General features: G+C 36.1%; 1 protein-coding gene across 3 annotated transcripts in view; it reads right to left on the minus strand.

Moving 5' to 3' along the window:
- The window catches only part of KIAA1211L (KIAA1211 like), a 228,764-nt gene that overhangs the window by 7,073 nt on the left and 199,170 nt on the right, over positions 1-22,521 (minus strand). For all 3 annotated transcript variants that reach the window (XM_031959121.1, XM_031959119.1, XM_031959120.1), the window contains exons 8-9: positions 2,569-2,756; positions 265-412 (exon numbers count right to left, since the gene is read on the minus strand). In XM_031959121.1, the coding sequence (XP_031814981.1) occupies positions 265-412; positions 2,569-2,756 (336 nt within the window). The remainder of the gene's footprint in view (positions 1-264; positions 413-2,568; positions 2,757-22,521) is intronic.

The following is a 22,521-nucleotide window of genomic DNA, read 5'->3' on the forward strand; positions in this document are numbered from 1 at the left end:
TCCATTGCAAACTACTTCTATTATTTTAACAATGTGCAGCAGAAAAGTCCTTGTAAGTAGATGTATTCCTTCAGATAAATTTTTTATATTAAATAACAATTATGAAGAGCATCTAACAGATTTTATAAACAGTTTATTTTGTTGAGGTGGAAAAGAAAATGTGAATGACCGAATGAAAATTAGTATACTCAGATGCCAGAATTCCTTGAAATAAAATGGCTAGAACACAACCCTTTCTCATAATGTTAGAGAGATTTTTCATACCCAGGTTCTGATGGGAAAGTGAAATGCCTCGATGAAGTCCTTCTTTGAGATTCAGCTTTGCTCTTGGCTTCTGTTCTTCAGCAGTTTTAGCTGGTTGCACCAGGAAAGATTTGCTACGGACAAAGTCGGCTTGTTGCTTAATGCGCTCCTATGGAGAGATTTTAAAAGGGCAAATACTAATAATATCACTTGTGATCACTTTATGACTAAGACTGACATTGATTTTGGAACCCAGAAGGTGCTTTTCAAAAGCAGAGTGTGTGAACTAATTTATTTTATATGGAAATGATAGAGGAGAGACAGAGACAGAGACAGAGACACACACAGAGAGAGATCACTTGTGTAGATGGGGGCAACTAAACATATATGCACATATGGATCCATGTACCTGGACCCTGTGATTTCCTCTTCATGGAGGACTCCTATTTATAAGATCTGTGAGAATCTTTTCTACCTTACATGAATGACAACCCATCTATTTCTTCGACACAAATTTCAGGTTAAATAATTTCTAAAAATTTCTTTTTCTCTTTTCTACTTGCTCCAACCCTCCAAGCAAATCGGAGAGGATCACTGTAGGAAACATACCTTTCCCTTCCTTGGGATTAAAAAAAGCTTTCTGCAGCTTTCCCTAGATAAATAATTGCTACTTAAAAGTTGGCTTTTTAGACCTTAGAGATCACCTCTCTAACTTAAGCCCCTCCATTTTATAAGGGAAGGGACTTTCCTAGGTTCACACAGTCAGTGATGGGTGACAAAGTCTTGTTTGTTCTAGCTGTTCTTCTATTTAACTGACCTTCAGAATTTAATGCTTAGGTTAATGACTTACACCTTTTTCATGATGTTCTGGCACTATTCATTTACCTTTTTTTTTTTTTTTTTTTTGCCACATTATTCTCCATTCTAGTGGCAAATATTTCATTTTAAAATTAGAATTTTTGGTAGAAATACAGGATATCTATACTAATATTATCAATTTATAGCAGGATGGAATTTTAGAGGCCATTTAATCTAGTCATCTTAAAGATGTTTAACCAAAGTCCTGGGGAAGGTAAGTGATCTGTACAAAATATCAAAGGTGATAAAGGACAGAACCCAGGACATTTTGTTCTCAAATCCTGTGGTTTTTTTTCTACAATACCCTACCCAAAGGGACAAACTGGGCTAAGAAATCACAGAGGTTTATCTAAATAGTCCATATATTTATTTTTGAAACCGCCTCATGACTGTGCCTCTGGGTGCTCTGTAACTCCTCAATCTGAGATTTTAAATGGAAATTTAGGACCATTTCTGTCCTGGTGACTCTGTCAACCTCATCATTAACACACAATTTCAAGTGCTTCTTTATCTCATCATGTCAGCCCAAACCCGAATCTGAAACTATTAGTGGAAAAAACAACTCTCACCAACCCAGCTGCTCGGATTGGAAAGAACTGCTTCCATTCCAGAATGCAAAAATGAATCTCTAATTCCTAACTCGGGAGCCGCATGTGAGGACTAATCAGCAGCCAATCAGAAGCGCTTCTCAGCGGAGGCCCCAGCATGAAGCCCGTGCCACCAGGCGCATTCGGGTCTCATTTATCACCGTGCAAGGAGCCCGAATGGAGTGTTGACATTGTCACCAGGCGTCAAACTGAGAAGTTATTTTTAACCGTGTTTCATTTCTCCAGATGCCAAGCGTCGTTGCCTAAGCAACAGGGAGACGGTGAGAGATTTGACTCTCTTTGCCTAAGTGAATCACTTTCAGATCTGACTCATTCACAGCCCTCACAGAGAAAGGGGGCTGATTTGTGAGGTTCCCCCCAAAATGTAACACGGTTACCATGTCATGCATTCAGTTCAACCTCTCTCACAGAGCCACTGAGTTGGGTTGTGTCTTAGTTAAAACGGGGGTTACAATTTGATAACTCAATTGAGGTTTCAATGTATATTTCCTGCAGAACTGGTGAATTGTTTTAATTTTTTAACTAAAATAAATGCTATAATCTAGTAAAACTCAAATTGTGCTTTCAGTGGCCATCGTCTACAGAGGCACTGGATTTTTTTTTTCTTTTAATCAAAATGGATGCTACATTTTGATAATTCAGTTACCGAATTGTAGTTTCAGGACCCATCCCTCACAGATACAGTGGGTTTTGTGTGTGTATGTGTTTTATCAAAATGGATTCTATGATTTAGTAAATCAATTACCCATATTGTGCTTTCAGTGCCCCCCAGAGTCTCTGGGCACCTGTCATTTCAGGTACCAGAAGTTGTTTCTGTATAGTACTGAAGGAAAGGGATAAAGGTTGTATTAGTAAGCACCTCTTTTCTGTCCAGATCGTCCCTCGTCTTTTCTGTGTCTGCCTTCGTGGCTGGTGTCGCAAGCTTTTCCTCCTTGCTTGGTTGCTGTTGTTCTCGTGAGCCCCGACGCTTCTGCCTGGCTAGAGTAATCCACGGTGGCAGTGAGTGGCCGTCTGAAACTCCAGGGGCTGGGGACGGCATGTTTTTCTCTGCAGGCAGATTCACAAAGTTATTTGATAGAAGTCCTTTACCCTTTTTGATTTGACCTTTTGTAGTGAGCTGCACTGTTCCATCCACATCCTCTATATCATTACACATATTGCTTTGGGAAGATTTGAGAGACTTGGGGTGAGATCTTTAGGAATTAACTTTACACATTTTTTGCTTTTATTCAAAGATGAAAAGATATAAAAAATATCAATTATAACATAACTATCAAGCTAGCTTATTCAGAATGGCCAGAAAGAAGGAAGGAAGGAAAAGAAATAAAGAAATAAGGAAGGAAGGAAGGAAGGAAGAAAATGTCATTAAGTCTATGATCACCACAAAATTTAAATTCTACTATCTTGCTTTTTTTTTGCAGGGGAAAAGAGTTTGGCTTAGACTTTTGATTTGTCAGGAAGGAAGAGAGGGAGGCAAAGGAAAAAAGGAAAGAAAAATAAGCAGAAGAGTGGAAAAGAAAAAATAAGCATTTTCTCATTTTATAAGTCTTTCTTTTTCTTTCTTTTTTTGGCTAGGCAATTGAGATTCTGAAGCCGGTGTTGAACTCAGCTCCTGATTCCTGCCTCATATTCTATCTATCATATGTGTAAACTCCTTTGACTGACACAGATTGGCAACTTGTCAGTAATTTATAGTCTTAAAAAGTTGTCATGTGGCAATGAGAGTTTGAGTGACTTGTCCATGGTCATAAAGTATATCTAAAAGACAGGTTTTGATCCCAATCTTTCTTGACTTCAAAGTGGCTTTTGATCCACTACACCCATATTACTTCTCTGGAGATAGTAAATCTTTATTGAGCACTTGACCTTTTATTTGCTCAGAGCATAACACTTGGTCCTTGGTTTGCTTTTTAGCATTTAATAGACTATTTATTCAACAAGTATTTTAACTACAGGAAAGGTACCTATCAAGTCCCTTTCCCTTTTAAAATTAATTAGCATGGTATAAAAAAAAAAGAGCTTCTTAACAACAATGTTGACATAATTAGTTCTCTTAACTTAAGCAGCAAGGGGCAATAGTTTCAGAAAAATAACCTGTGACTTGAAACCAGAGTTTTGTGGACCATATATTTGCTCTAACATGTTGCTCAGTCCTTTTTCAGTTGTATCTGACTCTTTGTGACCCCATCTGGGTTTTCTTGGCAAAGATGCTGGAGTGGTTTCCTATTTCTTTCTCCAGCTCATTTTACTTTTATATATAAAAAATGTGAGGAAACTGAGGCAAACAGGATGAAGTGACTTGTTTGGGTCTCACAACTACTGTCTGAGGGCAGATTTAAACTCAGATCTTCCTGACATAAAGTCCCTTATGCAACACCACCTCTCTTATCAACTTGAACCAGCTCATAAGTACCATCACTCAGAGCAGGGGAAAGGAGGGAGAAGCATTAAGGGTATAGTGGGTGAAAGAGAAGAAAAAGGAGCAGAAAGAGGAGTCTGGGAGTACCAAGGATCAAACATTCACATTGCAAAGTTTTCTATGTTTAGCTCAGGTAATTTTTCCTTGGATCATATTCTCTGCTAGGGGTAGTGAAGCAGAATGGGTAAAGTACTGAATTTGGAAGTTATAAGACGCAGGTGTCCTACTCAGCTGTGGGACTTATAGAAAGAAGATGGCACAGGGGGAGATGTGTTCTGGAAACCTAAAACCAGCAATGGATCTTCTGAGGAAAACAAGGTAAAACAGACTAAAGAAATCAGAACAGGCATAGGGAATTTGTTCAGTTCCCCCAGGGCTAACTTTGTCCTTCATTATCAAAGAGTTCCAGTGACATCATGGGTGAAGTATTGACTTGCTTGTGATTTGGATTTAAGTGAAACATAAAAGTCATCTGCCTCACTCTCTCTTCCAGAGTTATTGAAGTCCAGTGATAGAACAAATTGGTAACAGGGCCTACTGAACATAGCACTGAACACAGAAGATCCAGCCTCAGACATTTGCTTGCTGTGTGTGGCCCTGGGCCAGTCACTTAAACTCCCTCAGTTTCCCCATCTGTAAAATAGGGATGAGAATGATATCTATCGCCCAAGATTATTGTGCAAATCAAATGAGATTATATTTGCATGGTGCTTAGCATATAGAAGGCACATAATAAATGCTTGTCCCTCCCCTTCAGGTTAAGGAAAGAAATGTATGGAAGATAGATGCAAGAGTAGATATAAAAACTTGGCCTGGTTCTATGAGAATGGCAAGAACTCTATAGTCCAGAATGAGTTAAGCAAAATGAGCTAAGACTTACAATCAATGATAAGGAGAACAAGAAGGGGTAGTCTTAGCTATTTTGAACTGAAAGAAAGATAATAGAAAAGATAAGATCAATGCTGGGGGGAAAAGGCAAACATTGCCCCAGTTTTCTAAAGGGGAATTCTACTAACCACAAGAATTGTACCACAGTAAGGTAAACTTGACAATGATTCTTTTAAATTTTAAAAGGCATTATTATAGGGGATGATGTGAGTTCTTTAAAAAAAAAAAAAAAGAAAAAAAAAAAAAGGAAGCACTAATTACTAGGTACTAGCCACGGGTTTACCAAGAACAAATTATGATAGTGGTAGACTAATCTCTTTGTGTGTGTGTGTGTGTGTGTGTGTGTGTGTGTGTCTGTCTGTCTGTCTCTCTCTCTCTGGCTTTCTGTTTAGCTCTTTCTCCTTCCTTTTCTCTCTCATTATATCTGGTACAGTGGTAGATCAGGGGAATTGCAAAGAAAAAGTATAACTGAATTTCAGCAAGGAATTTGATCATAATAGTGTTTTAAACAGAAAGAAGAAATGTTTATTTCATGTGCAGTCAAGTGCATTCTGAACTGATTGACCAGCCAGACCCAAAGAATATTAATGGCTCAAGGGCAATCTAGGGGAAGGTCATTGGCAGAATACAATGCTTTCCTTGGTCTTTTTATGTTTAATATTTTTATTGATGACTGGATGAAAGATTAGATGGCTTGTTTACCAAATTTGCAGATGATGTGAAGCTGGGATGGAGAGAGAGTTAATATTTTAGATGGAAGAACTGGCATCTTAAAAAGATCAGGAAGCCAGAACAATAGGTCAAATCTAATCTAATTAAGTAGAAATAAATGGGAAGTTCCATTTGTTGTTATTCAGTTATGTCTGACGCTTTGTGATCCCACGGACCATACTGTCCATGGAGTTTTCTTGGCAAAGATAATGGAGTGGTTTGTCATTTCCTTCTATAGCTCATTTTACAGATGAGGAAACTGAGGCAGCTGGGGTTAAATGACTTGCCCAGGTCACACAGATAGGAAATATATGAGGCTGGATTTGAATTTAGGCCTTCCTTACACCAGACCTATCCAGTCTACTTAGCTGCCTCTTTGAAAGTCCTATATTTAGGTTAAAAATAATCAACTGTAGAAGTATAGAATAAGAAAAAAATGCCAGCAAACCAGATGAAGTGAAGAAAATCTGGGGATTTTAATAGATTGTAATCTAAGTATAAATCAACAAATGTGATTTAGCAGACAAGAATATTCAATGCAATCTTTGGCTTCATCAGCTAAGCCAAATGTTGAATAGAAAGAGAAAAGTCATGTTGTCTTCCTATCCTTTCCTCTGGATGGGTCCTACCTGGTATATTTCTTTCTTTCTTTCTTTTTTAATTTGATATATTTCTTATTTTTCTTCATACCACGGTTTCAGAAAAGCATTGATGAACTTTTCCAGAAAAGTTATTTAGAAAGGTCAGAGGCCTTGAAACACATAAAGAATAGATGAAGAAAGTGACAATTTTCAACCTAGCGAACAGATTTAAGGGGAATAGAACTGTTTTCAAGTGTGTGAAAAGCTTTCCTGTGGAAGACAGGTCCATTATGCTTGCATTCATTCATACAACATTTTTTTTAACAATTGGAAAATATTTTATTCTTTACCTAGATACCCTTATTAAAACTACTTTCAACTTCCTCTGGATTTACCTAATAACACATACTTCTCAAACTTTTTTTTTTTTTTAAACAGATTGACACAAGGTGTCAAGTGTAGCTGTACAAGGCAAGAAAGTTTATTCTGGAATGGGAAACTGACATTGCATTTGCTACATTTGAACAAATTCCTTCACTGAATGAAAATTATAACAAAGCAATGAAGATTCAGATAGCAATAAAATAGTCTCACTGATATGAAAAGAAGTATCTGGATATGTGTATGTATGTTTCTTTCTCTCCTTCTCTCTCTGTATAAAATAAAGATACACACACATACACACACATATGCATTAGCACCTATCTCAGAGGGATTGTGAGGATTCAATGAAAAAGCATGTACAGTGCTTTGCAGTCTTAAAGCTCTATATGTGCATAAATATCCTTTCAGTCCACATAAGTATATGCACATATGTATACATGTACATACACATATATAAATACATAGATAGAAATTATCATATATGCATATACTTCTCTCTCCATGTATAATATGTAAAATAAAATAATACATAATATATAAAATATAAAAATCATATTATAATACAATTTATATATTACATAGATTTCGCTCTCCATTTATGTGTTTATATGTGGAAAGAACAAGTATACTTATAGAGTGTTTTTAAAGTTGCAACCACTGTATATATTTCCTCATTGGATCTACACAACAACCCTGTGACAGAGATGCTATTATTATCCCCATTTTATAGATGAGGAAACCGAGGCAGAAAGAGATTAAGTGATTAAAGCCCAGAGTCTACAGCTAGCAAAATCTCTAAAATGGGATTTGAAATCTTAACTCCAAGCCTACTGTTCTCCCCACTCTCTCCACTTACTATAACACACTCACACAGAATAATATACATACATATGTATGTATGTATAGTGCAACAGTGTTATCAAAATCAAAGAGAAATGGATTCCTGAAGTCCTATGTTGACTTGGAAAACCACAAATTGACATTATTTATGCTGTATTTTATTTTTATTTATTTTGTTTAGCATTCCCTAATTATGCTTTAATTTGGTTTAAGTTCCACTAAGGAGTTTTGCCAGCTTTCAAGCTGTAAGTTTGTCATCTCCAATGTACAATATATATTCTATATAAATATACTATATATATCCTTATGTAATTTTGCTTCGTCAATATTTGTATTGGTTTTCTAATGTGCATTGGTGGTGCAGTGGATAGAGTGGCAGACCTAGAGTCAGGAAGACTTCTTAAGTTCAAATCTGGCATCAGATATTATTAGCTGTGTGACCCTGGACAAGTTACTTAACCTTGTTTTGCCTCAGTTTCCTCATCTATAAAATGCATTGGAGAAGGAAGAGCACTGTAGTATCTTTGCCAAGAAAATCCCAAAAGAGGTCACAAAGAAGACTGGACAACAACAATAGCAATTAGCAAGTGCCCCACTACAACTCTATTTACAATTTCCTGAGCTGAAATGCATATTTTTGTGTTAGATGAGGCTTCTTTTCTATCCTGCTGCCTCACAGACCCACAGAACTAGGTACAAGGCCGGTCAAAATCTTGTCTCTCCTCAACTTGGCCTTGAATACATTTATAGAAACACTTTTCTTTCTTTTTTTTTTTTTTTTGCCTGTCTAAACTAAAGCCTATTTTGGAAGACATACCAAAGTAGCAGTTGATAACAAGTACTGACATTTTGTAGCACACAAGTATATAAAAACTGGAGAGCTTCAGCTTCACTTCAGCTATACTTTTTTTTAAGAGGGAGCTTCCATCTATCTGTTGTGACTAATCCATTTTATATGTAATTAAAAACAATAAACAAGTAAAACTTTGAAGTACATAAAATCCAACATAAGCTTACAGACTTAGATTTTCAATGGTACTATTTGATCCATTCTCACAAGAACTGAAGACAATTTGTGTGGGAAGCACTTGGAGTGCAATGATTTTAGGGCATTCAGCTGTCTTCCTGTGGTCTGAATTCAGCTAACTTTGCAGTTTTGACCTTTTGGTTGATGACAGTTATTTCAGATTTTAATCTTTTTGGCACCCTTTAGAATTCATTTTTACACTGTGACTTTTTTCACAATGAGTAACTGAAAAAACTAGGCTTCGTTACTTTCCAAGACAAAGATCTTTCAGTGGAAATATCCAATACATGGTATGCAAAACAGTGTGATGATTCTGACTGAATGGCAATCTACTTTCCACTATAAATCACTATCATTTCCTTTGCCCTGGCTAAAAAAAAATAGGACTTTAAAAAAGAACTCTTTTCTCTAAATTAGCACACGAGAGAGAGAAACCTATTAATAATATGATGACTATTGCAACTGTAAGGTTACCAAGACACAGTCTTAGTGTTTGAATATTTTTGGAGAGAAGATAACTTTTCATATAACTTCAATTAATGGTATCTCAAAATTAATTGCTCAGAGTCCTTCTATAGATAGAGGGAGTTCTCTCATCCAGATACTAACTATATCAAGGAAAACACAGGTCTAATGAGTATCTTTATTCCTTGTGGAATAAACTTGGTCACATGATAACTTGATGGTTAAAACTGGATAAGAGGCATATTTTTCTTTTTTAGTTTTTGTAAATGGAATAACATAAAATATAATTGATGGAGTGTAATCTAAAAATCTAGACTGTGCTTAAGAAAATAACTTTAAATTTCTTGCATGAGTTTTTTTTAACCATTTTTGGGCTAATTCAAGGACTATTCTTTTAATTCTGTAAGGTATCATACTATACATAAAGTGGAAAGTGATTTTTCTTGTGTGATGCATTTCTTAAAAGGGAGAAAAAACTACATCTCAGGTCTTTGGACACTTCATTTCCTGAATTTTTGTTCAGTCATTTTCAGTCATAGTGACTCTTGTGACCCTATTTGGGGTTTTCTTGGAAGGGATACTAGAATGGTTTGCTATTTTTCCTTCTCCAGTTCATTTTCCAGAAGAGGAAACTTTGTAGAGCCACACAGCTAGTAAGTATCTGAGATTGGATTTGAACTCAGGCCTTCCTGCCACTAAGTCTGGCACTCTATCCATTGTATTGCCCTTCAGTTCCTGAATATAGCCCATTTATTAGTGTGGATGACTTAATTTTTTTTTTCATTCAACCTAGGGTGACCAGTCTATTAAAGTAAGAAGAATAAAGCAGCTGAGCACAATAAGATTCTTGATCATGATGATCTTATTACTTTTCTTTAAACTATTCTCTAAAAAAAAACACCTCTTCTTGACTTTCATTTCTGCTTTTTTTTAAATACATAAGTACATTTGATTTGTAATGGAACTTCAATGCAATTACCCATACCATTTTATGGCCTGTGACTTTTTTTTTTAAATGGTAGTAAAGAAGAGAAAACAAGTCGAGACCCATTGATTGTATGGCTAAACAAGTTGTGGTATATAAATATGGTATTAAATGTATTACTGTATTGTAGGAAATTATGAATATGGTATATACAGAGAAACATGTAAAGACTACAAGAATTGATGAAAACTGAAGAAACAATATAAATAATAATTATAACAATGAAAATTGGAAAGAACCACAACAAAACAAAAATAAGTATTGCAAAATTGTAAAGAACAAGCATGACTCCCCCAAAAGACACTTCCTCCATAATTTTGCAGAGATTGAAAATCCACAGGATGAAACATTGTATGTGCTTTGAATTTTTTAATATATTAATTGATTTTGCTGGACCTGGAGTCAGGAAGCTATGTAATCCTAGGCAATTGACTTAATCTATGTTTGCCTCAGTTTTCTTAAAATGGAGATAACAGCATCACCAGTCAAGACTGTTATGAGAATCAAATGAGGTAAGATTTGTAAAATACACTTAGCACAGTATCTAGCACATAGTAGGATTATATAATTGTTTATTCTTTTTTCTCTTCCTCTCACTCTCCCTTTTTTTTTCTTTAAAAAATTTTTCTTTTCTCCATGGAATGACTTCCTGGAAGCTGAGAGGTAGACAAACATGGGGGAAATTTAGGCAATGTGAAAACAGAAGATTTTTTTTTAAAAAAAGAATAACTGACTCCAAAAAATGCCTGGACTTTGGCTATGTTATTCAACTGAACTGTTATGTTGTTATTTTTAATTTTGTCTTAACCTTTATTATAAATCCCCTTTCTTAGTATATCATTCTCCTTAGGATCCTGAAATTCTTTTTTCTTGTTGTTTCTCCAGAATGGCTTTTGTCTATTCTAGCCCAGCTTCCCTTTCCAGTTCAAGTCAATCCTATTACTTGATTTATTGCTTTGAAAAAAAAAAAAAGATTTTAAGAGGGCACTTAGTTGGCACTGTGGACAGAGCACACAGTTAGGAAGTTAGGCCTGGAGTTAGGAAGACCTGAGTTTAAATACTCAGATACTTATTGTGTAACCCCAGGCAAGTCACTTAACCCTGACTGCCTTAAAAAAAAATGTTTTAAATAATAGTGTTCTAGATCTTTTTCTTGCTTGCTGGATTTCCTTACTCTCTCTTTTAATGCTTTTCATGTAATAAACAGCCCTAGGCAAAAGTGCTGCCACAGATACAGAATGGGAAAAGAAGCCATCTAGTCTACATCCCTCATTTTACAAGAGAAATCTAAGGAGTAGAGAGGCAAAATTATTTTCACCAAGTCAAGGCTAGGATTTGAACCTGGGTCCTCAACTAGCAAATCCAGAACACTTTGCCTTGTCCCTCTTCCAATCCATCTACTGCTACTGAAAGCATCATCATGTTCTCAATTTCAGTTTGTCTTTGTGGCTTCCATATCTTACTGGTTTTGAATACCAGAGGCATTTAACAAATAATTATTAAATTAAACTGAAAACTGCAACTCTTCCCTCTCTCTCCAGTCCCAACTTCAATTAGTTGGCAAGTCTTGTCAGTTCTATCTCCTCATCTCTTACATCTTGCTGGTCAAAAATCTATAATTTAAAAATAAATAAAATTTTTTGGCTCAGATTGAATTATTTGCACTCATCTAGACACCTGCTTTCTTTCTTTGATTGCTTGAGTTTTAATCTGAAGGTACACCTACTCATTTACAATGTATTAGTCCTGCCTACACCCAGCCAAACTTCTAGTTCCTAGATACTTACTTACTCAGTCTATTTATTATGCTACTAGCACCCACATCCAATCTCTAATTTGCCAGGTTATGACAGTAATTTGTTCCTCATGCCATCTCCATTCTTGACATTAAATGCATCAAGATCTAGGTCATTAGATTAGATACATCTATAAACTCCTTGAGATCAGGATATATTCTGAAGCTGACTCCTGGAGAATGCAAATGGTGACAATAGGGAAAAGATTTTCTTTCTTTTTCTTTTTTTAAGACACAAATTTTGTTTTTATTTTTTCCTCCCATATCAAGAATAACAATTTAACAGGTTTAACTATATTGGATTACTTGCTATCTAGGGGATGGAGGCAGGGGATAAGGAAGGAGAAAAATTTGGAACACAAAGTTTTGCAAGGGAATATTGAAAACTATCTTTGCATGTGTTTTGAAAATAAAAAACTATTACAAAATTTTTTTTAATTGCAAATTTTTTATATGCAAACACCAGGTGATCATGTGTTTCCTGGTGATTACCTTAATATATTTATTACTAGTGGTTGGTCACTCAATGAAAAGGTTGAAAAGAATGACAGTAAATTGAGAGTAAAATGTGTAAGAAATTAAGATGACTAATTTAGGGAACAGATTTTCAACAAACTGTCACCATGATCTGCCCTATTTCTTTCATAAGTCTTTCCCTACATGATAAAGACTTCTAATAATCTGGGTTGCCTTAGTGAACAGTGAATGGATAGGGGACTCCTTATTAAGGAAGTTCAGATAGTCCCATATATCATGTAGCACGTCTATTATCCTGGGATACTCTCTTCCATATGTGGGGTCCCCAGAATAGCTACTTCTGAAATAGCTACTTCTGATTCAAGGTATTCTGTATCAGTCAGAACAATAATTTACAAACTCCCACTGACCTGTTTGTTTTCTCTAGCCAGTGAGAAAACACAATTAACTGAAAGCAAGGGCATTTAGTTAACTAGCACAACAAAGATTTACAAGAGCACATTCCACTCATAGATATAGGTCACACTTTTCTACAAACATCAGTGAGAGAGAGTGAAAATGCATGGTCTTAGCATAGTGCCCAGCAAAAGTAGATGTTTAATAAATGTTTGTTGAGTTTTTTCTCTGTGAATGAAGAGCCTGCATATGGAGAGTAAACTTATACCTCCAATACTGATAACTTCTGATGGTATTTTTGATACTTCACTAGGCTTGTTTTTCACTGAGTGTGTCTGATAGACATATTTCTCTGAAGGGGTTCACTGGGTCTGCTCCATGCTGGTGATTGTCTCTGTTCCACTGGACTCTGCCAATCCTACCACATAGTATCTGTTTATTTGTTGCTTAGCTGGTCTTTATACATCTCTTGTTGGACCTTATTTCCAGCCACAAAATTTCAGGCTTGTCTCTTAAGGGCCAGCCAGGCCATCTCAGGGTCAGTTTGCTAAGATGTGCTGTCTAGAATTTTTACCAGCTAAAAGTTGGCTGATAGCTCTTTTAGTTATAGCCACTACAATTAGCTAACAAAAAGCCAGATAGTGTGCTCTAGGTTAAGATTTAGACTTTTCCTTTTCCACCCCCAGGTCTGGGCTACAGACCAAACCCTTTAGTTACACAAAGCTACCTAAATTATTTTTCTGACAATACTGCACATTTCTAAGATTTTTTTCAGTTTGCAAATGAATCTGAGTTGGTACAAAAGGCAGATCATGGAGGCAGGATGTGTGTTCTATACCCACTTCTCTTGAATTCCGGTCTTTATTAAGAATTTTTAGTAGTTTCAGTCATGGCTCACTTTCATGGCCTCATTTGGGGTTTTCTTGGCAACAATACTAAACTGGTTTGCAATGTATTTCTCAAACTCACTTACACATGAGGAAACTGAGGCAAACATACCTGGTAAGTGACTGAGGCCAGAGTTGAATTCAGGAAGTTTTCCTGCCTTGAGCCCAGCACTCTAGCCACTGTTACTTGGCTGGCCCTTCGTTAGGGATATTTGTGTATAAGAAAGCTAGAGTGCTTTGGTGCTGTATTTTTTTTTTTTTTTTTTTTGCCAGTGGAAAATTCAGTTGATCTACATGTCAATCAGAAAACTCCACAATGCTAACACTATATTAGTCTATTACACTTAAGTCACAAAATATTGCTGACAACCCCAGAAACTTGGATTTGCCTTTATTTATTTATTTATTTTTGTTCTCTCATCAACTCTTTTTTTTTCTAAAAAATTACTAATTATTTAGATTTTTCATTAGTATTTCTTTTTTCCAAATACATGTAAAAATGATTTTCACCATTCATTTTTGTAAAATTTTGTGTTCCAAAATTTTTTCTCTCTCCCTTACCTCTCATCTTCCCAACACAGAAAGCAATCTGATATAGGGTTAATATGTGCTTGATTTTTATTCTTAAGGCTTATTAATACTCTTTTGAAATTTAGGTCTAATTTAGTGTTTTGCCCCCTAATAAGTCCTGGTCTGATTTCTCATTGTGATGTTCAGCTGATTTTAAGCTCTTGAATGCTACAGCATTAAAATAGCAAGTATAAAATACAAATTTTGCTCTCTCTTACTATGTGGGAAAGGCTTTGGAAATAGCCCTGGTGGTAGTCTGTATAAAACTGTCATCCTAAACTCAGACTAGCAAAGCATAGAGATGATTTTAGGTTATTGTTTATTTCAATTGGGTGGTACAGTGAATAAAGTACCAGGCCTGGAGTCTGGAAAACTCACCTTTCTGTGTTTTAATTCAACCTCAGATCCTTGTTAGCTACTCTGAGCAAGTCATCTAACCTGTTTGACTCAGTTTGTTTATCTGTAAAACAAACTAGAGAAAGAAACAGCAAACCTTGTATCCTTGCCCAAAAAATGCCAGATGGAGTCACAGAGAGTTGAACCCAACTGAAGATGACTAAACAGCAATTTATTTAAAAAGAAATAAAAAGGGGTTGAGATCTGTACCTCTGAAAAATATCTACAAAGATGAAATTATGGATCATTCAATATTAAGTAAGAACTTTGATGCCAATAAAGAAAAAAAGTTTCCTTTCTATTTCATTTAGAAATGACAGGCTATGATTCAAGAAACCACATTTTCCACATTATAGTTTTAAATAAAGTTGTTGCCAGTAGGGGAGTGAACACCAACTGAAGGGAGTCCAATTCTTTCATTATCAACTTCTCTTTCTCATCTGTTTCACTTCCCCTAAGCATTGGAATAAGCTCCAGCATCTCTTGACCTACTTGCCTTTTCTAATTACTGTCTTCCCTCCCATGTCTCAACCCAATTTATCTTCTCACTCATATCTGAAGCTCTATAACTTCCTGTGTTCCCCTGCTGTTGCTATTTCCCATCTTAAAAGAGTGCCTCAACCGAGTATGCAAGGTGATTGTCTCACTCTCCAATGAGCCATTTTAATAAGCTCTATTACCAAATGTGCTGTAGGGCATAATTAATTTTCCTTCCTTCTTTCCTTCCTTCCTTTCTTCTTTTCTTCCTTCCTTCCTTTTGTGTTAAGGACACATATAAGATGATTTCTTTTTCTAATCATAAACTTGAAATAATTTATGCCTGTTTTCTTCATATTTCTTTCTCTATTCTAACTCAGAATCATAAAATTGTAGATTGTAGTATTGAAAGGGACCTAAGAAGCTATCTAATGACATCCTTTGTTTTCCAGATCAGGAAATTGAGCCCCGAGAGAGCAGATAATATGTTCAACATCCCATATGTGGCAGAGGCAGAAATGATTTCTGATTTGTAGGATACTTTGAGATTTGATACTTCTAAATTCCCTTCTGGCTCACTCTTTCATTATTTCCCTTGAAATTCTTGATTGAATTAATTTCTCCAGATAAATTTCATTTATTTTTTTTCCTGTTCTATAGTGTTTTTGGTACTTTGATTAGTATGACATTAAATAAGTAAATTAATTTAGGCAGTATTATTGTTAGTATTATATTTGCTTTTACTACACATGAGCAATTAGTTTTTCTTCAATTTAAGCCCAGTTCTTTAAATAATTCTTTGTAATTGTACTTAATTTAACTTCCATGTGGGGTAACTAGCTGATGCAACAAATAGAGCACCAGACCTAGAATCAGAAAGACTCATTTCTTGAGTTCAAATCTAACTTCAGACATTTACTAGCTGTATGATCTTGGGAAATCACTTCATACAAAAAAATGCTTGGTGGTGGAACAAAATTAAAAGTCATCCACACTAATAGTTGGGTTACATTCAGAAGCTAAAGAGTAGCTAGGTGGAACAATAGATAGAGTGTTAGACCGGGAGTCAGGAAGAACAGAATTCAAATCTAGTCTCAGAAACTAGCTGTGTGACTGTAGGTTTCCTGTTTGTCTTTCCTCATCTATAAAATGATCTGGAGAAAGAAATGGCAAATTACTTTCATATCTCTACTAAAAAAAACCCAAATAGGATCAGGAACAGTCGGATAAGACTGAAAATCAGCTGAACTGAACTTCCATATGTATCTTGGTAGATTAAATCCCTTCGGATTTGTTATTATGTGTTTTGTGTGTGTAAAATGAACAGGAAAGAAAAATGTTTTAATCAGTTTTCCATTTAGAAAAATTATTACAAAATATGATTCATTGTGGAATAATTTATGAAAAGCCAAAGGTTTTTTAAATTTTTTATAGGAGACAAAATTTAATATTTGTTTTCTGTGACTAAAACATTAAGATGTATGGTTTAGTGACTAGCTAACATAAAGGACAATGCGTGAAGCTTATCAAAGATGGTCAGCTCAACCTCTGCCAAAAATGGTTTCCATTAGTGAAAATAATTTAATGTCGAAATCTCAAAGAAACACATTGAGAAATGTTGATATAACATATATGTGTATGCATACACACATATATTGTGTATATATTATGTATGATTTTATTTGTAAACATGTAAAAATGTGTGTGTGAACTCATCTTCCTGAGTTCAAATCTGGCCTCAGACACTTATTAGCTGTGTGATCCTGGGGAAGTCCTTTAACCTTATTTGCCTCATTTTCTCATCTGTTAAATGATCTGGAGAAGGGAATGGCAAACCAGTTCAGTATCTTAGCTTAGAAAACCCCAAATGGGGATCACACTGAAATGGACATAGCTGAAATGGCAAAACATCAAAAATCATTGAGTATCAGCCTAGGCTTTATGCTAGACCCCTTAGATTCCATAAAAAGCATTAGATTAGATATCTAAAAACCTAAGTGCTTGCTAATCCTGATTCTGTTACTTATTAACCAGCCCTAAGACCTTGGACAATCATGTGGAAGAGAGAAGAAGCAAGAGAACATTTTCAAATGGAAAGATTTAGTTGTGTGATTCTGGGCACTTGTTTTGCTTCTGTTTCCACATCTATAAAATGAAATAGCTCCTATTGTTGTGAGGATCAATATTTGTAAAATGCTTAGCACAGTGCCTGGCATACAGCAGGTTCTTGATCAATGTTTATTTCCCTCTTATTTTGTTTTTTTCTCTAATATGTCTCCACTATTCTGGTTATTCCACCTGCTCCAGTTCCTCTTGGCAATTTAATCCATTTTCAGAGTTAGAGGGTCATGGGATCACATATCTAGGACTTGAGAATACCTCAGAGACCATCCTATTCATTCTCTTTGTTTTATATAGCATTACACTTAGACCCCTGAATTTCCCAAGCTCATGTAGGAACATCAGAAGTGAGAGTCAATACTCTTCTCACAGTAACCCATCATGTTGCCATCTGTATTTTGTCATGGCTACCACTGAAATTCTTAAAAAATTTTTTCCTAGCATTATACCTCCATTTTCCTTTTTTATCTTTACCTGCTTTTCCCTCTCTTCTTCCTCAGCCTTATTACTCCTCTTCTTGCTTCCTAATCGTTCCTAATCCAGAGAAAAGGGAGAGAGCACTTGGTGCAGACTATGGGACTGCCATTTGCTAGTTAAACAGTTCTAAAGCAAAGCAGCTTGGGAAAATGTTTCCTGTTGAAGGATCTCCCAGAACATGAGATTTCAAGAGAGAGCCATTGTCTTTACATCTAGGCAAATGAACCGGTACCTGGTCTTTAAATTAACACTGATACCTTAATTTTTTATTAGCCAGCTCTGTCCTCTGTTTCACATTAACTTCCCAAGACTCCCATCTGATTAGGCTTTCCCAGTCCTGACTGCTGCATACCCTATCTATGACTAACTAGTTCTTGAAAAAATCTCCAGCTTACTGCCAGTTCTAGAATTAGAATTAGGACAGAGGCAAGTGGGGTCTTGTTCCAATTACTGAAATTTATAGGAGCCAGTTATCCCTATTACTAGCTAACTGTAATCAGAGATAATTTAGATCCTGGCATCAGAAGAAAAAAAAACATCCAGATCTCTAAGTCATTTTGATTCTCAAACACTATGGCTGGAGTTTCTACCCACCAAGCTCCAGCTTCTACTCTTAAATATTTTTCTCTATTTTTCTTCAAGCTGCACAATTCAAAGAATATTCCCCTTTATACACACATCTCACCAGGTACAGTTCTTTTGGAGCCAAAACCTAAGTAAATTTGTTTATTTTATGGTAACGATAATTCACTTTTATATTGCAGGTAATTAATTGCCCTAAAGTTTATGGCCTGTTAAACCTTATCAGTTAGGCTTCTGTAGGTAAACTGGATTGTGGAGGGCAACAAATTAGGATGAGAGAACCATATCATCATTTTAGCTCTCAGCATGCCCTAGGCAAAGGTACTGGCTTCTGCAACAAAATACATTTCTTCCAGTTACCCACCTCCTGGCATTTAAGGCAAATGGAAGAGATGTCCAGAATTGCTTCAAAAGCTTCAGTAACATCTATCTGCCTAAGAATACCTGTCTGCCTAAGATATCTCAGCAAGAGAAGTGTTGCCATAGCAACCAGAGGGCAGTCAGAAGAGTCTGAAAAAAAGGAAAGGGGGAGTCAGGGGAGTCAGGATTTAGAGAACAAACAGGAAAGAAGCTGTTTTTCCTAGCTGCTGGGGAATGACATCCTCATTCATGGCAACTACCCTAGTAACTGCAATCTTTTCTCCTGATCTAGTTTCCATCCCTAAAGACTGGACCCCTCCTGAATCCTCAAGTCTAGAAGAAGAATTTCTAGGAGACAATTTTAATTTAAGGGATTGTTAGCATACAGAATTCAGGCCAGTGTTCTAGATAGACCAGAGAAGGACTTCTTAAACTTTTTCTACTCATGACCTGTTTCGATTCCAGGTGTATAGGTATATAAAATAGGTAAAAAAAAAAAATCAAACGTTTATTTAATCATAATTTGGTGATTTCCATATTCAGTTACATGATCTCTTTTAGGATCATGATCCATAATTTTAGAAACTTTGACCTGCATGTCCACTCACCATGTCTGCCATTGGAACTCCTAATATTGCAGATAGAACTGTGGTTAGGGCTGAGGACCAAATATTCCTGAGAAGACAAGCTATCTCCTTCCCCAGAAAAATGAATAAGGGATCACAGAAGAATAACATAGGAGAGGTAAAATGAACTTGAAATCTAATGTGCCTTAATAACTGCATTACTTATTTTTGTTTTTTGTTGTTGTTCCCAGAAAGTTCCAATTATTGCTGCTTATTATCCTGTATAGTGTTGGTCCATTGCAGGGTGCTACACAAGACATAGATGGTCTCAGTCCCTTATCTCTCTTCTGGTGGGAGAGAAGGGTCTGCACTTTGGTGGAGTGGCAGGGATAGAGCCTGCCTTTTAAAGTTAGATAGATGTCTAAGCTCAGCCAGAGTGCTGAGGTCTTAAGAACATCCCTACGTGAATTCCTCTCTGGTCTCAAGATCCTATTTCAGGCTTCCTCTGTCTTTGTTTCAAGTGCTAGAATTCCTACCTAAGGCTCTGGTTAGTTCCTTTAATTTTCTTCATCCATTGTCTACTTTCCCTCTAGTTCAAAGTTTCTTAAACTGGGATCATGACCCCAAATGAAAGTGGAGGTCACAAAATTAGGATTAATTAAATGTTTGATTTGTATACCTATTTTGTATACCTATATACCTGTGGTTGCATAAAAATTTCTTGGATGAAAAGGCATCATGAGTGGAAAAAGTTTAAAAGGTCATACTTTGGTTTACCCAGAAAACTGGCCCAAATTCTGTATCCTAACACCCCCTTATAATAAAATTTTCTCTTAGAAATTCTTCTTCAGCAGAGTATTTCATAATTACTACCCAAAATACTCCTTGACCCTCCATTTCACTACCAACTCAAGATTTTCCCTATGTTTAAGGAAAGATGCAAGATGAGAAAGAAAAAAAAAGGAAAGAAAAGAAAAAGGTTTATTAGCTGTGTAGAATGGAAAGTGGAAATAGAGCAGCTAACTGGTAAGGTAGATAGAGGACTTGGAATCAGGAAGATAACATCTTCATGAGTTCAAACCTAGCCTCAGCTAGATTTGTGACCTTGGGCAAGCCACTTACCCATGTCTGACTCAGTTTCATCATTTGTAAAATGAGCTGAAACAGGAAATGGCAACCACTCCAGGATCTTTGCCAAGAAAACCCCAAATGGGGTCACAAAGAGAAAGACAAGACTGAAACAACCCAATAAAAACAACAGCAACAAAAAGAAATAGCTTGAGACATTTCCATTTTCCCTGAAGACTCTGGATGAGTTTAGACATCTAACTTTAAAATGCGGACCCTTTCTCTACCATCCCCCCAAAGTGCAGACCTTCTCCCCAACCAGAAAAAGGATAAAGGGACTGAAACCATCTGTGTCTTATGTAACACCCTGCAAAAGACCAACATGATACGGATAATGAACAGTAATAATTAGAACTTTCTGGGGGGAAATAAACAAAAATGAGTAATGTAGTTGTTAAACTTTTACTATCTGAATTGTCCCTAGCTACGTTGACTAATCCTATCTCTAGGGAAGGTACAATGTATGAGTTACCCATCACATTGGAGGACAGGGGATGACTCCTGGGTCATCTATGTTGAACTCTTTTACCCAGAGTTCAACTGGTTCAAAACCATTTGCTCAGGTTTGTGGGCAATAGATATCAAGAAGACCAGAAATAGCATATACCACACATGGAGTGACCATCTGTCTTAGCTCCTAAGTTGGTATTCCTGGACAGTAAAAACAACAGTGAACAGCGAAAGAAGGGAGATTTTGTATATGCAATTTACTGCTTTTCACATCAAAAATCCAAAGCTTTTGCATTAGCTCACATCTTTATCTCAGGATTTTTCTTGATCTTCATCTTTCTTCTGGTCTCAGACCTTTGAAACAATAGAAAAGGCTCCTTTTTTTCCTGTATTTCTTAGCTAAGCAGTTCCTTTTCCATTGTTTATCCATCAATATTTAAAATATAGCTGTTGGTCTATGATGCAAAATAATGGGTCTTTGGTCCCCAAATTGACCATTCTAGTTATCATGATTGGAGCCTTATAAAGAGAAGGTCACGGATGAGGAAATAAATGTCAAATATTTTAGGTTCTGTAAAATCTTTTTCTTGGTTTCACTGGTCAAAGCAAGGATATCCTCATTCGTGTACATTCCAGATGTCTAAGAGGTCACTTTCAATTTGAGTTCAAGCAGAAATAAATGCCAATGCTAAGATGATATTTGCTGTATTCATACTGAATGATTACTCCTCCCCCATTCCATCTCCCTTATAGGATTACTCACTATAACTGCTATGAAATGCTGCAGAGAATTTCATTAGCTACTGCTTATGCATCCCTAAAAGCAAACCTTATTAATTTCAGTGCAGCTACACACAAAAAGGCATCATGGCACTAAAGAGATAGTGGTTTTGAGTCTAGCTTGTGGTCTGCTGTTCTCTTTAGGCAACTTCAGGTGTTTGTGCTTATGAAAAGAAGACTGTCCTCTAGAGAGCATCCCAGAAGCTCACAATGTTTTAAAGATGTTAACTCATTCATTTCCAAAAACACTCTTTGGAGCTAAGAAAGATAGACTCTTTGGGCAGAGACAGAAACAATGGTATAGGATATTTGGCCAGAGAATTCAGAAAATCTGAAATGTAAACATTTTACATAGAATTTAGAGTTAGAGAGGATCTAGAAAATCTAGTCCAACCCCTTAATTTTGTACATGAAGAAACTGAAGTCATAGATAGGACTGAAGGAGGTAGACTTGTCCAAGGTCACTTTGGTACTAAGTAGCAAAGCAAAGATTTAAATCTTAGAGGTAGTTAGGTGTCAAGGCTGAGCCTGGAATCAAGAACTGACACTGGACAAGTCATTTATTCTCTGTTTGCCTCAGTGTCCTCAGTGGTAAAATGGGGATAGTAATAGTGCCTGACTCTCGTGATTGATGTGAGGAGCAAATGAAATACTATTTGTAAAATGTGCAATGCTTGGCGCATAGTAGGTGCTGAATTAATGCTTGTTTTCTTCTTTCCTTTTTAATTCAAATCAAGTGTTCTTTTTATTACTCTAAGCTGCTGTCCCTATCTTGTGCCAAATAATGACAGATGCAAATGAACGATCAATTAAGCAGAAGTATAGGGAAAGTGCTTTGTCCTAGTACAGTAAGTGCCCTATTAAGGAACAGATTCCAATTATAAGAGACAAATCTAGGAAGAAATAAGGTAATTCAATGATCTACAACACTTTGTGGGAGTTGGGGGGTACTGATGGGGGATAGTGGGATTAGAGTAAGAAAACAATAAGAGGGCAGGGGAAGACTTATTAACTCTGCCTCTAAACCAGAGTCATAATAGAATGTTAGAG

The sequence above is a fragment of the Sarcophilus harrisii genome, chromosome 3 (genome assembly GCF_902635505.1).
Source record: "Sarcophilus harrisii chromosome 3, mSarHar1.11, whole genome shotgun sequence".
NCBI classification, from domain to species: Eukaryota; Metazoa; Chordata; class Mammalia; order Dasyuromorphia; family Dasyuridae; genus Sarcophilus; species Sarcophilus harrisii.